This window comes from Lethenteron reissneri, chromosome 68 (genome assembly GCF_015708825.2).
Source record: "Lethenteron reissneri isolate LAM-NWPU_2019-01 chromosome 68, ASM1570882v1, whole genome shotgun sequence".
Classification (NCBI taxonomy): domain Eukaryota; kingdom Metazoa; phylum Chordata; class Hyperoartia; order Petromyzontiformes; family Petromyzontidae; genus Lethenteron; species Lethenteron reissneri.
The window spans coordinates 2,514,256-2,534,892 of NC_083846.1; the positions used below are offsets into that span (position 1 = coordinate 2,514,256).

At 56.2% G+C, this 20,637-nt stretch overlaps 1 protein-coding gene across 1 annotated transcript in view; it reads right to left on the minus strand.

The window, feature by feature from the left end:
* Positions 1-20,637, minus strand: part of LOC133360304 (SH3 and multiple ankyrin repeat domains protein 3-like) — a 162,590-nt gene that overhangs the window by 38,144 nt on the left and 103,809 nt on the right. The window contains exon 14 of the mRNA XM_061578949.1: positions 2,513-2,798. Coding sequence (XP_061434933.1) covers positions 2,513-2,798 — 286 coding nt within the window. The remainder of the gene's footprint in view (positions 1-2,512; positions 2,799-20,637) is intronic.

Sequence of the window (20,637 nt, forward strand, 5' to 3'; positions counted from 1 at the left end):
GCCGGCAGCGGCACGTCTGGCCGCGCCCGGCACAGCGCACACACCGGGGTGGGTGGGGGGAGGTGGGGGTGGCGGGCGACCGTCGTTCTGAATGATCATTTCTCCCCAGCAGCGTCACGCTTCGAGACGCATTCTCGTCGGATCCGATAGCTGTATCAAGTCTGTGACTTCTTGTCTCGTTGTCTGTTAAAAACTCTAACAGAGAGGTGAAATTCCTCCCCGTAGAGGGTATTAATTAGAGTTTTTAACAGAAAACGAGACAAGAAGTCACAGACTTGATACAGCAATCGTGCTGTGACAGTTCCACCTGAAGACGGAGGCTTGTGTTGCCTCCGAAACGTCGTGATTTTTATTTTAATGTTACTTTTATTAATTTACATTTTTTACCTACGTGACTTTAACCGAAAAAACCGAAGAATATGAATCCTTGCAGTCAGGAAAGCTTCAAATCTAGAATTATGGTCAAACAGCCCCCCCCGCCCGCTCCCACGTGACCGACACGGCATGGGCGGGTTTGGATTGTCCTCCTGGCCACCATCCAAGCAGCAGCGAAACGAGGAGGCGGCGGTTAATTATTTATATGCAGATTTTCTTTCGGGTCCCCACGATCTCTCATCGCCGTGGCACGGCCGCAGCCGTTTCCTCGCACCCTCGCCTCCCACGGACGCCAACGGCGAAGGCTCCGTGAAGCGAAAACGAGGGCCAGGGCACCACCCCAAGAATAACAACAAACAATAACGATTGTTGGTGTTGTTGTTGTTGTTGTCAACTTGAAAGGCTACGCCACCGCCGCCGCCGCCAAGTGTGCGGGATTCGCTCCTCGCTCTCGGAGAGACACAGAGAGAGAGAGAGAGGGCGATGATGACAACGTCGTTCAGAAATTACACCGAACACTCTCACAGTCTTAACCTCAACACCGCGCGAGCATTGATGATGACGACGATGACGACGATGATGAATGACAATGATGATGACAATGACGACGATGATGACGACGGTGACGACGATGATGACGACAATGATGATGACGACAATGACGTTGACGATGATAATGACAATGACGACGATGATGATGACGATGATAATGACGATGACGATGACGACGATGACGACGATTTTCTTGCTATTTCTGGCAACGTTTACCCCAGAATGCACCTGAACCTCACCAGCACGTGAACATTGACGATGACGACGATGCCGTCGACGACGACGATGATGACGATGATGACGATGATGACGATTTTCTTGCCATCGCTGGGCACGTTTGCCCAGCAAAGCTCCGGTGAGAGTCTCAAGGCCACGCCGGACGCGTTACACCGACACGAACCACCGGTGCCAATCTCGACCAAACGGACACCGCCGGCGACGACAACGCAACGGAGACGGCCACGGTCGATAGTCACCACGTCGGCAAAAAACGTCGCCGGCGCTGATCGGCGCGCCCGCACGCCGCTGGCCCCCCCCCCGCCCGGCTCCCTCCCCGAGACGCTCCGTAACGAGCGCTCGCTCGGCAATCCGTGCGCACGCTCCTCTCTGTAGACGATCGCCACCACCGTGATCACAGCCGCCACCACCACCACCACCATCATCATCACCGCAGCCACCACCACACGATTGCCCCCCGCCACTAACACCACCACCACGACCATTATCACCGCTACCATCACCACCACCATCATCAAGACCACCACCACGACGATCACCCCCCACCAACACCGTCATCAAGACCACCACCACCAGCACCACAATCATCACCACAATCATCATCATCATCATCACCATCACCACCACCAGCACCACAATCATCACCACCACCATCATCAAGACCACCACCACGAGGATCGCCCCCCACCAACACCATCATCAAGACCGCCATCACCACCACCAGCACCACCATCACCACAATCATCACCAACACCATCACCATCATCACCACCGCCACCACCGCCACCATAATCACTACCACACGATCGCCACCACCGTCAAACAACAAGCTCTGCCGTATAGCCTGAACAGACCTCCGATGACCACGGCTGGCCACGCACGGCGCTGAACAAGTCAAACGCACGCACAGACTGTCGGGGCAAGCGCTGTCAAGCGAGCGCCTACGAAGGCCGGCACGGCACACACGACCCGGAGAGAGGAGGCCGCCACCACACCGGACCGCCTTGGCCTCCCCGGTGCCGACGTTTCCACACCGCGCCGGGCCGCTCATTCGGCGCGAAGTCGACCGCTTCGGTAACGGTCGTCGCCAACGGCCGGGCGGCAAAGCGGGACTCGATCTGGCGTCTCTGCCGGGCGGGCTCGTGGGCGCGGCGCTAACCGCCAGAGGTCGCAACCGGGTACCCGATACCCGTACCCTACCCTATACCCGGCTACCCGGCTGGGTACGGGTAAGGGTAGCCGTTTGCGACCCTGGTGCGGCCGGGTATGGGTACGGGTAAGGAATCAAAGCGCGTTTGCGACCCCTGCTAACCGGCGCCGTGGCACCGCTCCCCACGCCGACACTCACTTGATGGCGATGGCCTGCGCCTGCTGCAGGAGCTGTGGCGGCAGACTGCGCAGCGACGGCGCGGGCGAGTGTCCCGCCGGCCCGTCAAAGTCACCGGTGCCGCCGCCGGTGCAGCCGCCGCCGACGCCGGAGCCGCCGCCGGAGCCGCCGGCCGCGGTGTTGCCGCGGGAGCACGGGTGGAGGCCGCGGTCGCTGTTGGAGCGCGTGAGGTTTCGCGACGCAGCCGACAGGGTGGCCTGGCTGCAGCGCCGGCGGTTCGTGTACGACGGAGTCTCGGTGAACGGCGCTGCCGGGGAGGAATCGGGGTTCGTCGGTTGGAGGCGGTGGTTGGTGGGAGAGGGAGGAGGCGGTGGCGGCGGTGGTGGTGGTGGTGGGGGGGAAGCGAGGAGGGAGAGAGAGGGGGTGGGAGGTGTGCAAAAAGAGGAGCAGAGAGATTTTTTTTTTTAAACGAGACACAGAGACGCGTGACTCACACGCGCGCACAAAGATAAAGGAACAGATCCCCCGTGTAGCATTCACAGACTGTTGGGGCAAGTGCTGTTAGCGAGCACCTACGAAGGCCGGCACGGCGCACGAGGGGGCGGGTGGCCGGCACCACGCCCGGCCGCCTTTGTCTCCCCAGTGGCGATCATTTTACACACCGCACCAGGTACTCATTTGAGGCTGAGTCGACCTAGAGGAGGCGCAGGACCGGTTCAGATAATCGTCACCGGTGTTGGCCGTGAGCGGGAATCGAACTCGGGCGGCCAGGTTCGTAGCGCAGCGTAGCGCTAACCGCTGCACCACCGCACACGCAAACACGCGCAGACACACGCAGGCACACACACGCGCAAACACACGCAGGCACACACACACGCAGGCACACACACACACGCGCAGACACACGCAGGCACGCAGGCACGCAGGCACACACACACACACACGCGCACACGTGAGGACGCGTGCTCTCTCCCGCTCGCTCTCTCCTCTCGCTCGTTTCCCCGGGCGCTTGAGGCGGGAGGATTTTGATGTGGGCTGCCCACGCACACACGCACACACACGCACACGCGCGCACACACACACGCACGCGCAGGCACACACACACGCACGCGCAGGCACACGCACGCACGCGCGTGCAGGCGCACACACGCGCGCAGGCACACACACACGCACACACACACGCACACACACACGCACACGCGCGCACACACACACACGAACGCGCGTGCAGGCGCACACACGCGCGCAGGCACACACACACACACGCGCAGGCACACACATACACACGCGTGCAGGCACACACACACACACGCACGTGCAAGCACACACGCACACACGCGCAGGCACACACACGCACACACGCGCAGGCACACACACACACACGCGCAGGCACACACATACACACGCGTGCAGGCACACACACACACACGCGTGCAGGCATACACATACACACGCGTGCAGGCACACACACACACACGCGTGCAGGCACACACACACACACGCGTGCAGGCATACACATACACACGCGTGCAGGCACACACACACACACACGTGCAGGCATACACATACACACGCGTGCAGGCACACACACACACACGCGTGCAAGCACACACACACACACGCGCAGGCACACACATACACACGCGTGCAGGCACACACACACACACACGCGTGCAGGCACACACACACACACGCGTGCAGGCACACACATACACACGCGTGCAGGCACACACATACACACGCGTGCAGGCACACACACACACACGCGTGCAGGCACACACACACACACACACGTGCAGGCATACACACACACACGCGTGCAGGCACACACACACGCACGCACTCACGCGCAGGCACACACACACACACGCACTCACGCGCAGGCACACACACGTGTGTGCCGCGCTCGCTTGAATAGAGGGAGCGGTGGCGGGGGGGGGCGACGGGAGAGGGGGCGGCGGAGAGCGGGGGGAGGAGTGGGGGGCGAGCGTGAGTCACTTGCAAGAGGAGGCAGCAGCAGCAGCGGCAGCAGCACCGCTGTGAAACAGCAGCGCTGCACACCACGGCGGAAGTTTTGTTGTTGCAAAATGTTAACTGCCTCGCCTGGTACGCAGGAGGTCGTGGGTTCGATCCCGACCCCTACGCCTGCTGCTGTATATTTGGAGTTTGCATCTCTCATCATCATCACGGTGGCTAGGAGATGTTAACTACCTCGCCTGGTACGCAGGAGGTCGTGGGTTCGATCCTGACCCCGACGCCTGCTGCTGCATATCTGGAGCTTGCATCTCTCATCATCATCACGGTGGCTAGGAGATGTTAACTACCTCACCTGGTACGCAGGAGGTCGTGGGTTCGATCCCGACCCCGACGCCTGCTGCTGCTGCATATCTGGAGCTTGAGTCTCACGGTCTCTGCTTTGCGTGGATTTGTCTCCAGACCCCCCAACCGCATGTGCAATCAACGTCAATACGCGTTTCAAGAGCCACTTGGCCGCTGCCATGAATTCCACGCGATGACGACAATAATAACAGCAAGCCGGCCCGGCTTCGTTGCGCTGCTTCTCGTTTGCTACGGCCACAGCTGAGCGACGAGTTTGCGCTGCCGCACGTGGCAAGGGTACACCCCAGAGGTCGCAAACGGGTTTTGATTCCTTACCCGTACCCGGTCGCACCAGGGTCGCAAACGGGTACCCGTACTCGGCCGTACCCGTACCCTACCCGTAACCGGCCGGATACCCGGCCGAGTACGGGTAGGGTACGGGTATCGGGTACCCGATTGCGACCTCTGGGATGAAGCCATGTTGCAGGCGCGGGTGGGTTGATTCTAGGAACTTGAATTGTGAGAAGAGACAAGACGTTGGGAAATGAGTGACAAACGGTGACTCACCAGTGACTCACGGCCTTCCCGTACCCGTACCCGGCCGGGTACGGGTTGTCGTCTCCCCCCCCCACTGCCACCTTCCGTGGCGTTCAACTCCGGCGCCCGAGTTTCAAAACCGCCGCTTCTCCGTCTCGCCGTGTGACAGGGGGAAGTGACACGCTGGCCGCCGTTACCGTTCGCATGACGTTGGCCGCCGTTACCGCTTGCAGCGAGGCTGGCTGCGGTTACCATTTGCGGCGAGGCTGCGGTTACCATTTGCGGCACGCTGGCTGCGGTTATCGCTTGCAGCGCGGCTGCGGTTACCATTTGCGGCATGCTGGCTGCGGTTACCATTTGCAGCGAGGCTGCGGTTACCGCTTGCGGCGCGCTGGCTGCGGTTACCATTTGCAGCGAGGCTGGCTGCCGTTACCATTTGCAGCGAGGCTGGCTGCGGTTACCATTTGCAGCGAGGCTGCGGTTACCATTTGCGCACGCACCGAAAATAACTAAATGTTGGACGGCAGCTGCGAATTATTTCCTTGGCCGTGATTTTATTTCCCGGCAATTTGCGCAGACGAGGGCCACGACGACGAGGACGAGGAGGAGGAGGAAGTCGATATTTTAACGGGAGAACATGTGGGGAGTAACGACGATATGTTCCGATCGAGGAGAGAAACCCCCCCCCCCGCCACCTCACCCGCTGTCTTGGCTGCGGTGGTGCGTCAGAAGCGACCGTCGCCGGATGTTATTTTCCGCGAGGAATAAAACCTCTCATGCTGCAGCCGATTTAATCACGTCAACTTGGAACGCTGGCACCACCGCTCCTAACATCATTGGCACCACTACTACCAGCACCGCTGGCAACACCGCTACCACCACCGTTGGCACCACCACTACCACCACCGTTGGCACCACCGCTACCACCACCGTTGGCACCACCGCTACCACCGCTCGCAACACCACCGCTGCCACCACCGCCGTTACCACCACCGCTACCACCACCGCTACCACCACCATTAGCAGCACCGCTACCACCACCACTACCACCACCACCACTACCACCACCACCACTACCAACACCGCTGCCACCACGATTGGCACCACCGCTACTACCACCTCTGCCACCACCACTACCACCACCACAACCACCACCTCTGCCACCACCGCTACCACCACCACCGCAACCACCACCTCTGCCACCACCGCCGCCACCACCACCACCACCTCTGCCACCAAGCGGGTGTGAGCTGGTGCCACCGATTCCCCAAGCTCTGTGGTTCTCTATGTATCGGGGCGTTATCGGACAATGAATGAGCGATGCGCAATGGCAGCGCCAGGGCTGTGCGTACGATCAGCACGAAGGTGGCGAGGGGTGGTGGTGACGGACACGCCTGGCCTGGTATTAATAGGCGCTCGCTAACTCGCAGCTAAACGGGCGGTCTTTGTATTTTTCACTTAAATCTTCGGAGAAAAGGAATTTCAGTTCTGGACTCACTCAACACCTCCGATCAAATAGTCAAGCAAGACGATCTTCCACGTGGTGTGAAAACAATGACGCAATGAATCAGTACACGCGGCCCTCTGGGAGTACGTAACTTCAGCAGCAATGGTTCCACACGCGGGCAAACGGAAAGCGCTTGACTTCAGTGAAAATTCATGCACGGAGTCACAGGGATTAAATTACAGTCGCGCGGATACGCCACATAGAGCCGAATTGTTATTTTACAACAACAACAACAACAACCGCCATTCGCCACTAAGTGGCGGTGACATCACCACGACGCTTGTGCCAGGCCATGTGCACTTTATTTTACACAGCCGACAACACAAACGTAGAGATTCTGCGTGAAATATTGATGCAGAGAAAAACACTAACTGTTCCCGTGCGTGCGTGCGTGCGCGCGTGTGTGTGCAGGCGTCCATGCGAGTGAGTGCATGTGTGTTTGTGAGTCTATCGACGAGAACAACAGAAACGCGGTCTGGCAGAATGTGCATTGTCTTTGAAACTGATTGGCCCACGCCAGAGACAGAAGACGGCTTTGTTTAGAGGCCTGGTCTCAAACAGCGTGAGCCCAGAGGCGTCTTCTGGTCGATGGGATCTCCCTTGCCAGTATCAAATGATCAGAACAGCTTTTACCCTTTCTGGCAATGCAACAGCTGTGTTAAGACGCTTAAGACACCAAACTGAAACCTTCTTGCAAGGAATCGCCGCGCTGCGTTAACCAGACACGACTACTTGCGGTGAACGTGCAAACAAACAAACACTAAAAACCATGCTCCGGTCGTGCATGATGCATCGTCTTTGAAACTGATTGGTCCACAGCAGAGACAGCTTTTCTTTAGAGCCTCGTCTCAAACAAATGTCCGCACCGCACCGCGTACGTGGCCGAGATGGACCTGAGAGAGGACCGACATTTGTTCCGGGTGACCGTGGCCAGGTGACCGTGGCCAGGTGACCGTGGCCGGCTGTCGGTCGGGGATCGAACTCGCGCGGCGGGGTGAGAGGGAGTCGCGCGCACACAACGCGCGTAGGCGCCGCTCGAGATCTTTCTATTTTATATTATTTCAGAATCCCCGCGCCGTCTCGGCTTTAGCAGCACGCGCGCGAGAGAGAGAGAGGAGGGGGGCGAGCGAGCGAGCGGATTGAGATTTTTTTTGTTGTTGCAGCGGCAACGATGTCGACGCTGAGTGCGCGGCAATGATTTCACAGCCAAGGCCACGCGATGCAAAACCAAAAAAAACGCGCGCGCGCACGCACACGCACACACGCACATACGCGCACACGCGCAGACACACGCACACACGCGCACACACACGCACGCACACACGCGCACGCACACACACACGCACGCACACACACGCAGCGACACGCTGGCGCACGAACGCACCGACGCGCGAACGAGAACAAAAAACGCGTGCACAAAGTCACGGAGAGGCACGGCCAACGCACGCCAACGCGCGTGCACACATCCACGCCAACGCGGGCGTGCGCACGCGCGTGCACAATCTCGAACCAAATGCGCCGCAAATATAAAAGCGTCGACGCGCACTTGCACGGAGGAGCATGCGCGGGCACGCGAACGCCTGAGTGCGTGCGTGAACGCGCAAAGGCAATGCACACACGCACGCACATGCACACGCACGTGCGTGTGTGTGTGTGCACCAACCGAAGGCATCATCGCACGAACGAGAGAACACCACACGCACGCGTGAAGGCACGGGCACTAACGCGCCGACACAAACACAAAGGCATGAACAGAAATGCGCGGACAAAGATCCCTCGTGTAGCCTTTAACAGACTGTAGGGGCAAGTGCTGTTAGCGAGTAGCACTTGTGGAGGTCGACACGGCACACGAGGGGGTGGGTGGCCAGCACCACGCCCGGCCGCCTTTGTCTCCCCAGTGGCGATGTTTACACATCGCACCAGGACGGGTGCAGATAATCGTGCACGAACACACACGCACACACTCACCATGCACAGACAAACACACTCACGTGCACACACCTGTGAAGGAGCACACACGCATACACGTACGTGCACAAACACACACTCACGCGTACGAGCACACACACACATGCGTGTACCTGCACGAACACACAAACACACGTGTACATGCACGAACACACACACGTGTACGTGCACGAACACACACACACGCGTACGTGCACGAACACACACACGTGTACGAACACACACACGCGTACGTGCACACACACACGCGTACGTGCACGAACACACACGTGTACGTGCATGAACACACACACACAGGAACACGTGAACGATCGAGCGAGCGGATGCTCACGCACGTACGCACCCACGTGCGGCTGCGACTGCTGCTGCTGCAGCACGTGGCTGGCGTGATTCATCGTGACGCACAAAGACAAAGTACCCCCGCGTAGCCTTCACCAGACCGTCGGGGCAAGAGCTGTTCGCGAGTAGCGGCGCCTACGAAGCCCTGCGGCCGAGTCGACCTCGGCGAGGCCCGGGACCGGCTCGGATGGTCGTCACCGGCGCTGGCGGCCGTGAGCGGGAATGGAACACGGCTAGCGGGGGGGTGGGGGGGGGGGGTTCGTAGCGCGGCGCGCTAACCGCTGCGCCACCGCTCCCCCATAGACGCGCACACACACACGCGCGCGCGCGCTCACTCGCGTTGTGTCGGCACCGCGCGCCGTTCACGTGCAGACCTTGAGCCAGAGTGAGGTCGCCTCCAAGCCACGTGCAGGATGGGGGGGGGGGTAAGAAGTGGGAGGAGCAGGGGGGGGCAGGTGAGAGAAGGTGGGAGGAGGAGGAGGTGGCAAGAGGTGGGAAGAGGAGGAGTTGGTGGGAAGAAGAGGTGGGAGGAGGAGGTGGGAAGATGAGGAGGTGGGAGGAGGAGGAGGTGGGGGGAGGAGGTGGGAGGAGGTGGGAGGAGGAGGTGGGAGGAGGTGGGAGGAGGAGGTGGTGGGAGGTGGAGGTGGTGGGGGGAGGAGGAGGTGGGGGGAGGAGGAGGTGGGGGGAGGAGGTGGGAGGAGGAGGTGGGAGGAGGTGGGAGGAGGAGGTGGGAGGAGGTGGGAGGAGGAGGTGGTGGGAGGTGGAGGTGGTGGGAAGAGGAGGAGGTGGTGGGGGGAGGAGGAGGTGGGGGGAGGAGGAGGTGGGAGGAGGTGGGAGGAAGAGGTGGTGGGAGGTGGGAGGAGGTGGGAGGAGGAGGTGGGAGGAGGTGGGAGGAGGAGGTGGTGGGAGGTGGAGGTGGTGGGGGGAGGAGGAGGTGGGAGGAGGTGGGAGGAGGTGGGAGGAGGAGGTGGGAGGAGGTGGGAGGAGGTGGGAGGAGGTGGGAGGAGGTGGGAGGAGGAGGTGGTGGGAGGTGGAGGTGGTGGGGGGAGGAGGAGGTGGGAGGAGGTGGGAGGAGGTGGGAGGAGGAGGTGGGAGGAGGTGGGAGGAGGAGGTGGTGGGAGGTGGAGGTGGTGGGGGGAGGAGGAGGTGGGAGGAGGTGGGAGGAGGTGGGAGGAGGAGGTGGGAGGAGGTGGGAGGAGGTGGGAGGAGGAGGTGGGAGGAGGTGGGAGGAGGAGGTGGTGGGAGGTGGGAGGAGGAGGTGGGAGGAGGTGGTGGGAGGTGGTGGGAGGTGGAGGTGGTGGGGGGAGGAGGAGGTGGGAGGAGGAGGTGGTGGGAGGTGGAGGTGGTGGGGGGAGGAGGAGGTGGGGGGAGGAGGAGGTGGGGGGAGGAGGTGGGAGGAGGAGGTGGGAGGAGGAGGTGGGAAGAGGAGGTGGTGGAGGGAGGAGGAGTTGGTGGAGTTTGCGGTGTCTCTCTCTCTCCCCGACAGACCTGGTCTTCACCCGAGGACGGCTGCTTGCGTTGTGGCCAAAACGTCGTGAGAATTATTTTATTATGTTTTATTTTATTACTTTATTATTTCCATTCTACGCGACTTTACCGAAAGAACCAAGAAGATGAATCCCTGCAGTCACGACAGAAGCTTTAAATAGCAATTTAAGTGTATAAAGCGACCTTAAGAAATCGTTCTCACGAAGGGCTACTACGCTGTTCCACGCGCCTGCCTGCAATTCCAGAACCGCAGAACGCAGCGGCGAGGGTTTAGCCGGATCGCCGCACAGATGACAACAATTATTTTTACGAGGAGCAGCCTCTGCCAGTAGAACGCGGGAACGAGCCAAAGTGCGGAGCGCGATGCCATCCGGCGCCTTCTCCAAATATGTCGTGCTAATGCAGGGAATCCGAGGAACTACGAGGTTATTTCTGCCCCCCCTCTCCCCTCCGAGAATGCCTCTTTATCTGCACTTCTCCGGGTGATCCGGCATTCTCCCACGCACGGGGATAATGAACACCGCGCCGACTGTCTGGAAACGTCTTCATTTCGCGTGTGACTTTTTTCCCCGAAAAAAATATTTTTCAAAGCCGCACGCGGTCTTGCTTTTTGACGATTGCGTGCAGTTTAGTGGTTGTTGTTTGTTGTTGTTGTTGATGATGATGATGATATGCAATGTTGTTAGTTGAAAAACACAAAATCGACTGCCGGTTGCAATGGCACTGCTGTGGCCGTCATATCGACGAGGATTTCGAAACTAAAACACATTCCTGCGGAGGGAGCTAGTAGGAAAGTTGGGTTGCTCGGTAAATGGCCAGGGTCAATGGCGGCGTGGTGTATTCTGCAAATATGCCCGATTGTGAGGGCGGGCACAAGCCGGCGTGAGTAGGTTAAACGTTGAGTTTTATAAGGGCACCACGGGGTACCAGGCGAGGTAGTTAACATCTCCTAGCCACCGTGATGATAATGAGAGAGAGACACACAAACTCCAAATATACAGCAGCAGGCGTCATCAGGGTCGTGATCGAACCCACGACCTCCTGCGTACCAGGCGAGGGAGTTAACATCTCTTAGCCACCGTGATGATGAGAGAGAGACACACAGACTCCAAATATACAGCAGCAGGCGTCATCAGGGTCGTGATCGAACCCACGACCTCCTGCGTACCAGGCGAGGGAGTTAACATCTCTTAGCCACCGTGATGATGAGAGAGACACACAGACTCCAAATATACAGCAGCAGGCGTCATCAGGGTCGTGATCGAACCCACGACCTCCTGCGTACCAGGCGAGGGAGTTAACATCTCTTAGCCACCGTGATGATGAGAGAGAGACACACAGACTCCAAATATACAGCAGCAGGCGTCATCAGGGTCGTGATCGAACCCACGACCTCCTGCGTACCAGGCGAGGGAGTTAACATCTCCTAGCCACCGTGGCGACCCTTTGACCCCCACATGGGTCTCCTCGCCGACGCGCGTCGATTAGTCGGGACTCGCTCGATCAGTCGAGTCACCGCACTCACGCGACGCCGCGCGAAACGCCGCGCGATTGAGAGAGCGCAGGCAAGAGATAAAACGACGTGCTGTAAGCCCGGTAATTAAATGGCATGGGCCCTTCTAATTAAACTGCCAGCGGCTGACAGGCCAACGCACCTTCACATTGTACGCCACAGTGCATTATGGATAATAGCGTGCACTGTCGCTGTGGGTTGGCGGGGGAGAGGATAGGGAGGATAGGGTTGAGTGGAGGCGGGCGGGGGGTGATCCAGCACTGCTAAAGTCCTGGGTTCAAGCCCTGGGTCTGGGTGTCTCTCTCTCTCAGGGGGCTCACAATGGCCGTGTCAGATACACTAACCCACCACTGCTAAAGTCCTGGGTTCAAGCCCTGGGTCTGGGTGTCTCTCTCTCTCAGGGGGCTCACAATGGCCGTGTCAGATACACTAACCCACCACTGCTAAAGTCCTGGGTTCAAGCCCTGGGTCTAGGTGTCTCTCTCTCTCAGGGGGCTCACAATGGCCGTGTCAGATACACTAACCCAGCACTGCTAAAGTCCTGGGTTCAAGCCCTGGGTCTAGGTGTCTCTCTCTCTCAGGGGGCTCACAATGGCCGTGTCGGAAACACTAACCCAGCACTGAAAAAATCCTGGGTTCAAGCCCTGGGTCTGGGTGTCTCTCTCTCTCAGGGGGCTCACAATGGCCGTGTCGGAAACACTAACCGAGCACTGCTCCATACCTGGGTTCAAGCCCTGGGCCTGGGTGTCTCTCTCTCAGGGGGCTCACAATGGCCGTGTCAGAGACACTAACTCAGCAATGCTAAAATCCTGGGTTCAAGCCCTGGGTCTGGGTGTGTCTCACTCCCAGAAGATTCACAATGGCCATGTCAGAGACGCTTAGAACTGCACTGCTGATGTACTGCGTGCGAGCCCTGGGGTTAGATGCATCTCTCAGGGGGTTCATAGTGGCCGTACAAATCACGAAGTTGTGAGCACAGTATCCATGAGTATTTTCTGATATTTTTTTTTCACTTTTTTTCATATTTTCTAATAAAAAAATTATTACGTTTTAATGGCTTTAATTGCTCGCGCGCTAAATAATTTTGTAAGTAAGCACGTGTGGAACCTTGATAATTGAAACGACGTTAAGGTGGACGCGACGTCAATTTTGGCGGGAAAATAAAACATCCCTCAATGCAGGACCTCTCCCCTCACAAAGTCTCAGGGGCTCCCGTGACTCGAGCTCCGTGGCCTCTGTGTGCTCTGAAGGAGGGCCGTTGCCCGAAACGTCGCCATTTTTCCATCAACTTTATTCTTCTAAGGCCACGCACAGTGTCATTGACGGGGCGCGTTGAGGTATTTCAAAAAGAAAATTAAGACTCAGCAAGGCTCTCGCCAGTAAAGCGCATCATCAAAATAATGAAAACAACAACAACAACACAAATCTTTGCTACTACCGTTACTGTGGCGAATGGCACACGATGATGGGTCACTTTTGGTGGGAAAAACTGAGGAGAGTGTCGTCTAACGCGAGTGACGTCATTCTCGCGACGTCATATTTGCGGATTGGGTAAAAGCCGCCGAGGCAAATTAAGGTTTTTTAAAATATATATAAAATTTGCAACTATATAGTTAATAATATATAGTTAATAAAAAAAGTTATGTCTTCTTGGTTATTTCGGTAAAGTCACGTAGAAGGGAAATAATAAAATAATAAAAGTAAAACATAATAAAATACAATTCTCACGACGTTTCGGCCACAACGGCTGCTTGCGTTGTGGCCGAAACGTCGTGAGAATTGTATTTTATTATGTTTTATTTTCATTATTTTATTATTTCACTTCTATGTGACTTTATCGAAGAAACCAAGAAGATGAATCCCTGCAGTCACGAAAGCTTTAAATCGAAAAAAAGTTATGCTTTCATGACCAACGTGGCCAGGTTTTTGACAGCAAAACTAAAAAGACAAGACTCACATCTCCCTCACATTTATTCTCACGTAAAAAACAAAATGAAATAAAAGTTATTTTTATGAAAAATCAAAATCGGCGTTTTACCCTTTCTGGCAATGAAACAGGTGTTGTTGAGATGGTCAAACACCAACTCAAGCAATCGAGTTACCGCATTAACCACACACTGGTACTTGTGGTTAACATGCAAACATAACATGGCTCTGATAACAATACATGGGCATTGCCTTTGAAACTGATTGGCCTACATCAGAGACAGCAGCAGCCTTCTTTAGGGCCCATTCTCACCGCCAGTGTCACGCCAGAGAGCAGTACAAGGAGAATGCACTCAGAAAATTAATAACTCGGGGTGAGCAGCTACAACACGGGACCTTTTTGCCAGCTTTAAAGTATGAAAAAACAAGAAGAGGTTTTACGCTTTCTGGCAATAAAACAGGAGTTGTGTTCAGATGTTCAAACACCAAATAGATGAAACCTTTTACAAGTGAATCAAGTTACCGCATTGGCCCCACACAGTACCTGTGGTGAACATGCATAATTTCTGGGCATTGACTTTGACACTGATTGGCTTACAGCAGAGACAGCGGCCTTCTTTAGGGCCTAGTCTTATCACCAGTGTCAACCACTAAAAACAAAAAAATACCCAAAAATCACTAATAAATGAAAAAACCCAAAAAACACTAAAAACAAGAGCGAGAGAGAGGAGAGTGAGAGAGAGTGAGCGAGAGGGAGCGCCACCCACCCCCGGGCACAGAACACTCGCCGTTCAAGCACCACGACGCCCCCCGGCAGAGCGAACTCGCGGCGGCCTGGGCAGCGGGAACTAAGTAGCGGCAGGAGCGGCCGGCGCTGAAGACGGGAAGAGGGCGAGGGGAGGGGGGCGAGGAGGGAGCACCCTGGCACCATCGCTTGGCCCGTGGGACCATCCAGGGTCATGTCGTGCTCCGGTGGACCCACACACACAACTCCCCCCCCCCCCCCCACCATCCAAAGACAAATATCCCCCGTGTAGCCTCAACAGTCTGTTGGGGCAAGTGCTGTTAGCGAGCACCGATGAAGGGCAGGCATGGGCGCACGAGGGGGTGGGGGTTTGCCAGCACCACGCCCGGCCGCCTTTGTCTCCCCCACATTTCCTGACGGTCACTACTACACACCGCACCAGGCACGCGTCCGAGTCCGGGATCGGTTCGTAATATTCGCCACTGTTACGCACGCACACACACACACAAAGATCCCCCGTATAGCCTTAACAGACTGTAGGGGCAAGTGCTGTTAGCGAGCACCTTTGAAGGCCGGAACGGTACACGAGGGGGTGGGTGGCCAGCACCACGCCCGACCGCCTTTGTCTCCCTAGTGGTGATGTTTACACACCTCACCAGGTACTCATTTGAGGCTGAGTCGACCTAGGGGAGGCCCGGGACCGGTTCAGATAATCGTCACTGGTGTTGGCCGTGAGCGGGAATCGAACTCGGGTCGCCGGGTTCATAGCGCAGCGCGCTAACCGCTACACCACCGCTCCCCACACACACATAGCAGTAGCACACATACACATTGCCGTAGCACACATAAGCATGCACAAAAGCAAGCATGTTGCATATACGCACACGCATGCACACAAATGCACACACGTGCACGGACACGCACAAGCACGCGTGTAAGCATATACGCACAACGAAGACAAAGATCCCCCGCGTAGCCTGTAACAGACTGTAGGGGCAAGTGCTGTTAGCGAGCAGCAGCAGCACACGAGGGGGTGGGTGGCCAGCAACCACGGCCCGGCCGCCGTTGTCTCCCTAGTGACGATGTTTACACACTGCACCAGGTAGTACTCGTTTGAGGCCGAGTCGACCTAGGGGACCTAGGGAAGGCCCAGGATTGGTTCGAATAATCGTCACCGGTGGTGGCCGTGAGCGGGGTTCGTAGCGTGGTGTGCTAACCGCTACACTACCGCCCCCCCCGCCCCAAACATACGCACGCACGCACACCTACGCACGCACGCACACCTACGCACGCACGCACACCTACGCACGCACGCACACCTACGCGCGCACGCACATCTACGCACGCACACCTACGCACGCACGCACACACACACCTACGCGCGCACGCACACCTACGTGCACACGCACGCACACCTACGCACACACGCACACCTACGCGAGCACGCACACCTACGCACGCACACTTATGCATGCACACCTACGCACGCACGCACGCACACCTACGCGCGCGCACACGTGCGTCACCACCAGAACACGCTCTTAGAATGCTAATAAACGAGAGGCACTGAGACGATTGTCACGTGAGTCTCCGGAGACGTGGAACTCAGCTGCGACTCCCTCCTCCCTCCCCATCTACTCACCGCTCGCTGCACTGGCGCACTCGAAGCAGGGCTCGGCAATGGGGGGTGGGCGGGGGGTGGAAGGAGGGAGACACGTTGAGGAGAAGGAGAGAGAGAGAGACGGGGCAATTGAAAGAGGATGAGGATGTGGAGTGAGGGAATGCGATCGAGGGTAGATTACAGAGAGAGGGGAGAGAGAGCGAGAGAGGGAGGGAGGGAGGGAGTGAGAGGCGGTAAGGAGAGGGAGATGGTGCAGAGGGATGGAAGGGAGATGATGATGAGGCAGCAGCAGCAGGAGGGATCTGGAGAGAGAGAGAGCTGCAGCGGAGGAGAGAGCGTGAAGGTGGAGTCTAAGGTGTTTGGGAGAGATCGTGACGACGGCGATGACGGCGGCGGCGGCGGTGGTGCATTTGTGATTGACAGCGAATGAGGTCGAGTGGAGGAGGAGGAAGAGATGGGGAAGAGGGGGGGGCGCGCAGTGGACTGAATCCCAGAATAAAAACGCTCGCAGACGACCAAACGAGACGAGCGATTGAACGAGCGAGCGAGCGAGCGACAGAGCGAGAGCTTCGAGAGCACCCTCTCTTCCAACCCCTCGCCACCACCGCCGCAAACGCGCCGAGCGAGAGCGGGAATCGAACCTGTGCGCTTGGTGGAGCACGGACATCCCATGGTCGTGATCCCCGACGCAGGTGGCAACCTCACTCCCAGTGCGGCCTTGGCACAGACGCACGCGCACACGCACGTACACATGCGAGCGCGCGTGCACACAGCCCCGTGCCTTCCTCCTCCTCCTCCTCCCCTCCTCCTCCTCCTCGGGCTGCAGCCGCTGCATGCGACGAGCGCACACGCGTGTCGGCCGAATTTCCCCCCCCCCCCCTCTCTCTCTCACCCCCCCGGTTCTCGATTTAATTTCTCGAAGCCGACATGTTTACGGCTACTGCCGCCGCGTCCACGGCGACGGCGGCTGCTCGCGAGCCGCTCGCTCGCTGCTCCCTCGCTGCTCTTCGTCCGAGCGATCGGCGTTGCATTTTAATTTCAAAAAAGCATTGCCATCCTCCCCTCCCCCCACTCTCTCCCGCGCTCGCTCGCTCGCTCCACGAATCCTTCCCTCCACGAATCCTTCCCTCCAGGAGCGACTGATTCCCCGGCTCATAGCAGTCACTCGCGGAGCCTACCCATAATCCCTCACTGCTCGGGAGGGGGGCGGAGGGGGTTGGTGGCTCGCCGTTACGCGGACGGACAAACGGATGGACGAGTGGACGGACGCGCGCATGCACGCGCGCGTGTGCGTGTGCAGCGCCGGTGTTGTAGCGCATACGACATAAACAAACCCGCGCGCGTACACGAACACGCAGCGCACACGTGCGAACCATGCGCGCGCGAGTGTGTACGCAGCCAGGAAACTGATCAGCTCATATCAGGGGAGGGGTCGGTGGGACGTGGGATGATTGGAGTGGAAAGCGAAACGCTGAAAGATGAAAAGTTGCAAAACTAGCTGTATGTGCTGGCCGCAGTGACACGCCAACTGGATCATTTCTTATCAATGTCAGATTTACTCAGTGGGCGAGCGCCCCCAAAGCAAGACCCTGCTGAAAGTGAATCTTGAGCCTCGGTGAAGGAGTCGCGAGCAGGCAACCTGCAAGATCTTGGAAATCCGTCTACGAGTGATGGGTTCTTCCATCTCGAGATTCATCCGACAATAAAAAAAATAATTCCAGGAATCGGAGCAGAGATGCGAAATTTCGAAATGACCCGAAAAACGTTCCGTTTCGGATCGACCCGCAAATGTGGCGTCGCCGGAAGTGACGTCACTCCCTTATGACGTCAGATCCCGCGCTTTTCCCACCGCGTGGCACTGGGTGACACGCCACTTGCGCATACACGAAGAAACGTAAAAAAAGTAGAATCCTGCGCAATATAAATGATCCGATAGTCATTTACGCTGACAGGCTTGTGATTTTCTGCGGCACCGAGCCCTGACCCTACGGAAATAAACAAGAGAGCGTGGCACGACTTGCGTGGACTTGCCACCGCCACCACCATGGCGCCTCCTCTACTCTTGGTCGTCCACCGTATCCTCTCCTTTGCTCCTGTCACCCTTCTCCACAGCAGCAGAAGCGCCGCTCACAACATCCCCCTCCTCATCCTCTCCTACGCCACGCGCCGACCATGGTCACTGCCGGGTGACATTTCTCTGCGGCAGCCCCCGCCGTTTGGAATGCGGCCATCATTGTTCCGCTGTTCAATCCACACCGACTTTTAAGAGACACGTAAAGGCCCCATCTCTTTCTTAAAGGTCAATCTCTTTGTTAAAGGCCCATCTCTTTCCTAAAGGCCCATCTCTTGCCCTAAAGGCACATCTCTTTCCTAAAGGTCCATCTCTTTGTTAAAGGCCCATCTCTGCCCTAAAGGCCCAACTCTTTCCTAAAGACCCATCTCTACCCTAAAGGCCCATCTCTACCCTAAAGGCCAATCTTCTTCCTACAGGCCCACCTCTTTCCTAAAGGCCCCACCTCCATTGCCTGGCTTTTGAGTGACACTAAGCTTGGCTCCGCACCACAGAATCACGGCCATTAACATCCGTGAAATATCGTGAGAGTTATAAACTACATTACTACTATTATTATTACTACAATAACACCGGGTTCATATTGTATCAGCAGAGGTGGTGCTTGGCATATGCTCAAGGGGATTTTGTTTTACTGGGCGAGACGAGGTTAGAGCCTCATTTTCAACGGTGGGTCACCAAAATGGCAAAAGCGAAAACAAATATAAGCAATCAGGACAAAAACAAATCCCACAAACGCAAAAAGGCACGAGCAAACTCGGCAAAAGCGACAGCTCCCCAAGCAACGCAAGGCCCCATGAACGAAACATGAGTGAACCCAAATGCCAGATCTAACTCAGATCCTTATCATGAAAAACAAGTCTCCTTAACTCTCGATTGAAAGCTTTCGTGACTGCAGGGATTCATCTTCTTGGTTCTTTCGATAAAGTCACGTAGAAGGGAAATAAAATAATAATAATAAAACATAATAAAATACAATTCTTACGACGTATCGGCCACAACGCAAGCAGCCGTCCTCAGGTGAAGAACAGGTCTGTCAGAAAGACTTTCCGACAGACCTGAAAGACTTTTCGACAGCCCTGTTCTTCACCTGAAGACGGCTGCTTGCGTTGTGGCCGAAACGTCGTGAGAATTATTTTATTATGTTTTATTTTTTATTATTGTATTATCTCCTAACTCTATTAACACTATTTAAAGCTTTCGTGACTGCAGGGATTCATATCATTGGTTCGTTTGGTAAAGTAAGGTAGAAGGGAAATAATAAAATAATAAAAATAAACGATTTAATTCTCACGACGTTTCGATTGCAACACAAGCAATCATCATCAGGTGTGAAGACCACAGAAAAAAATATTGCTGTGAGAATTTTATTGTTTTATTTTTATTATTTTATTATTTCCCTTCTATGTGACTTTACCGAAAGAACCAAGAATATCTTTTAACACTGTCGAACAAAATTGTAATTAGTCAATTTAGTTTCATTATTTTACAAACAAACTATTACGTAGCTTGTCCGTGGTATACAAAATCAGGATCTTTATTTATCCTGGAGAAATCCGATGAGCTATGAAGCTCATTTTCACCGCAGACTTTCAGTAGGGGCAGGTCAGAAAGTTACAACAATAATACAAAACGATAGGAGTACAAAGTAAGCAAATCATGATAAAAAAACACAACTCACTTTACATTACCAGGTAAAGCCCCACAGCACCCACTGAGCTATTCGATTCGTTTTCAGAAGAGACCTGGCCACAAATGATAGCTCAACGAAGTGGCTTATCGCGTGGACATTTATAGCGGCCATTTGACACGCACAAAGGCAATGTATTCCGAGGGCCCACAGTGAGCCAACACCACCGCTGTGCGCATCAGAACCAGACAAATCAAATCATCGGGTGACGCTGCTGACTTGGCAACACACGTACGGATGTTGAACTTCGTTCGCACCGTACGTAGCCAACCGTGCTAATCGGAGGTGCGGGGGTGGGGGGACAACAATCTATGGGTCTCTGTGTGAGTCTATGGGTCTCTGTGTGGGTCTATGGGTCTCTGTGTGAGTCTGTGGGTCTCTGTGTGAGTCTGTGGGTCTCTGTGTGAGTCTATGGGCCTCTG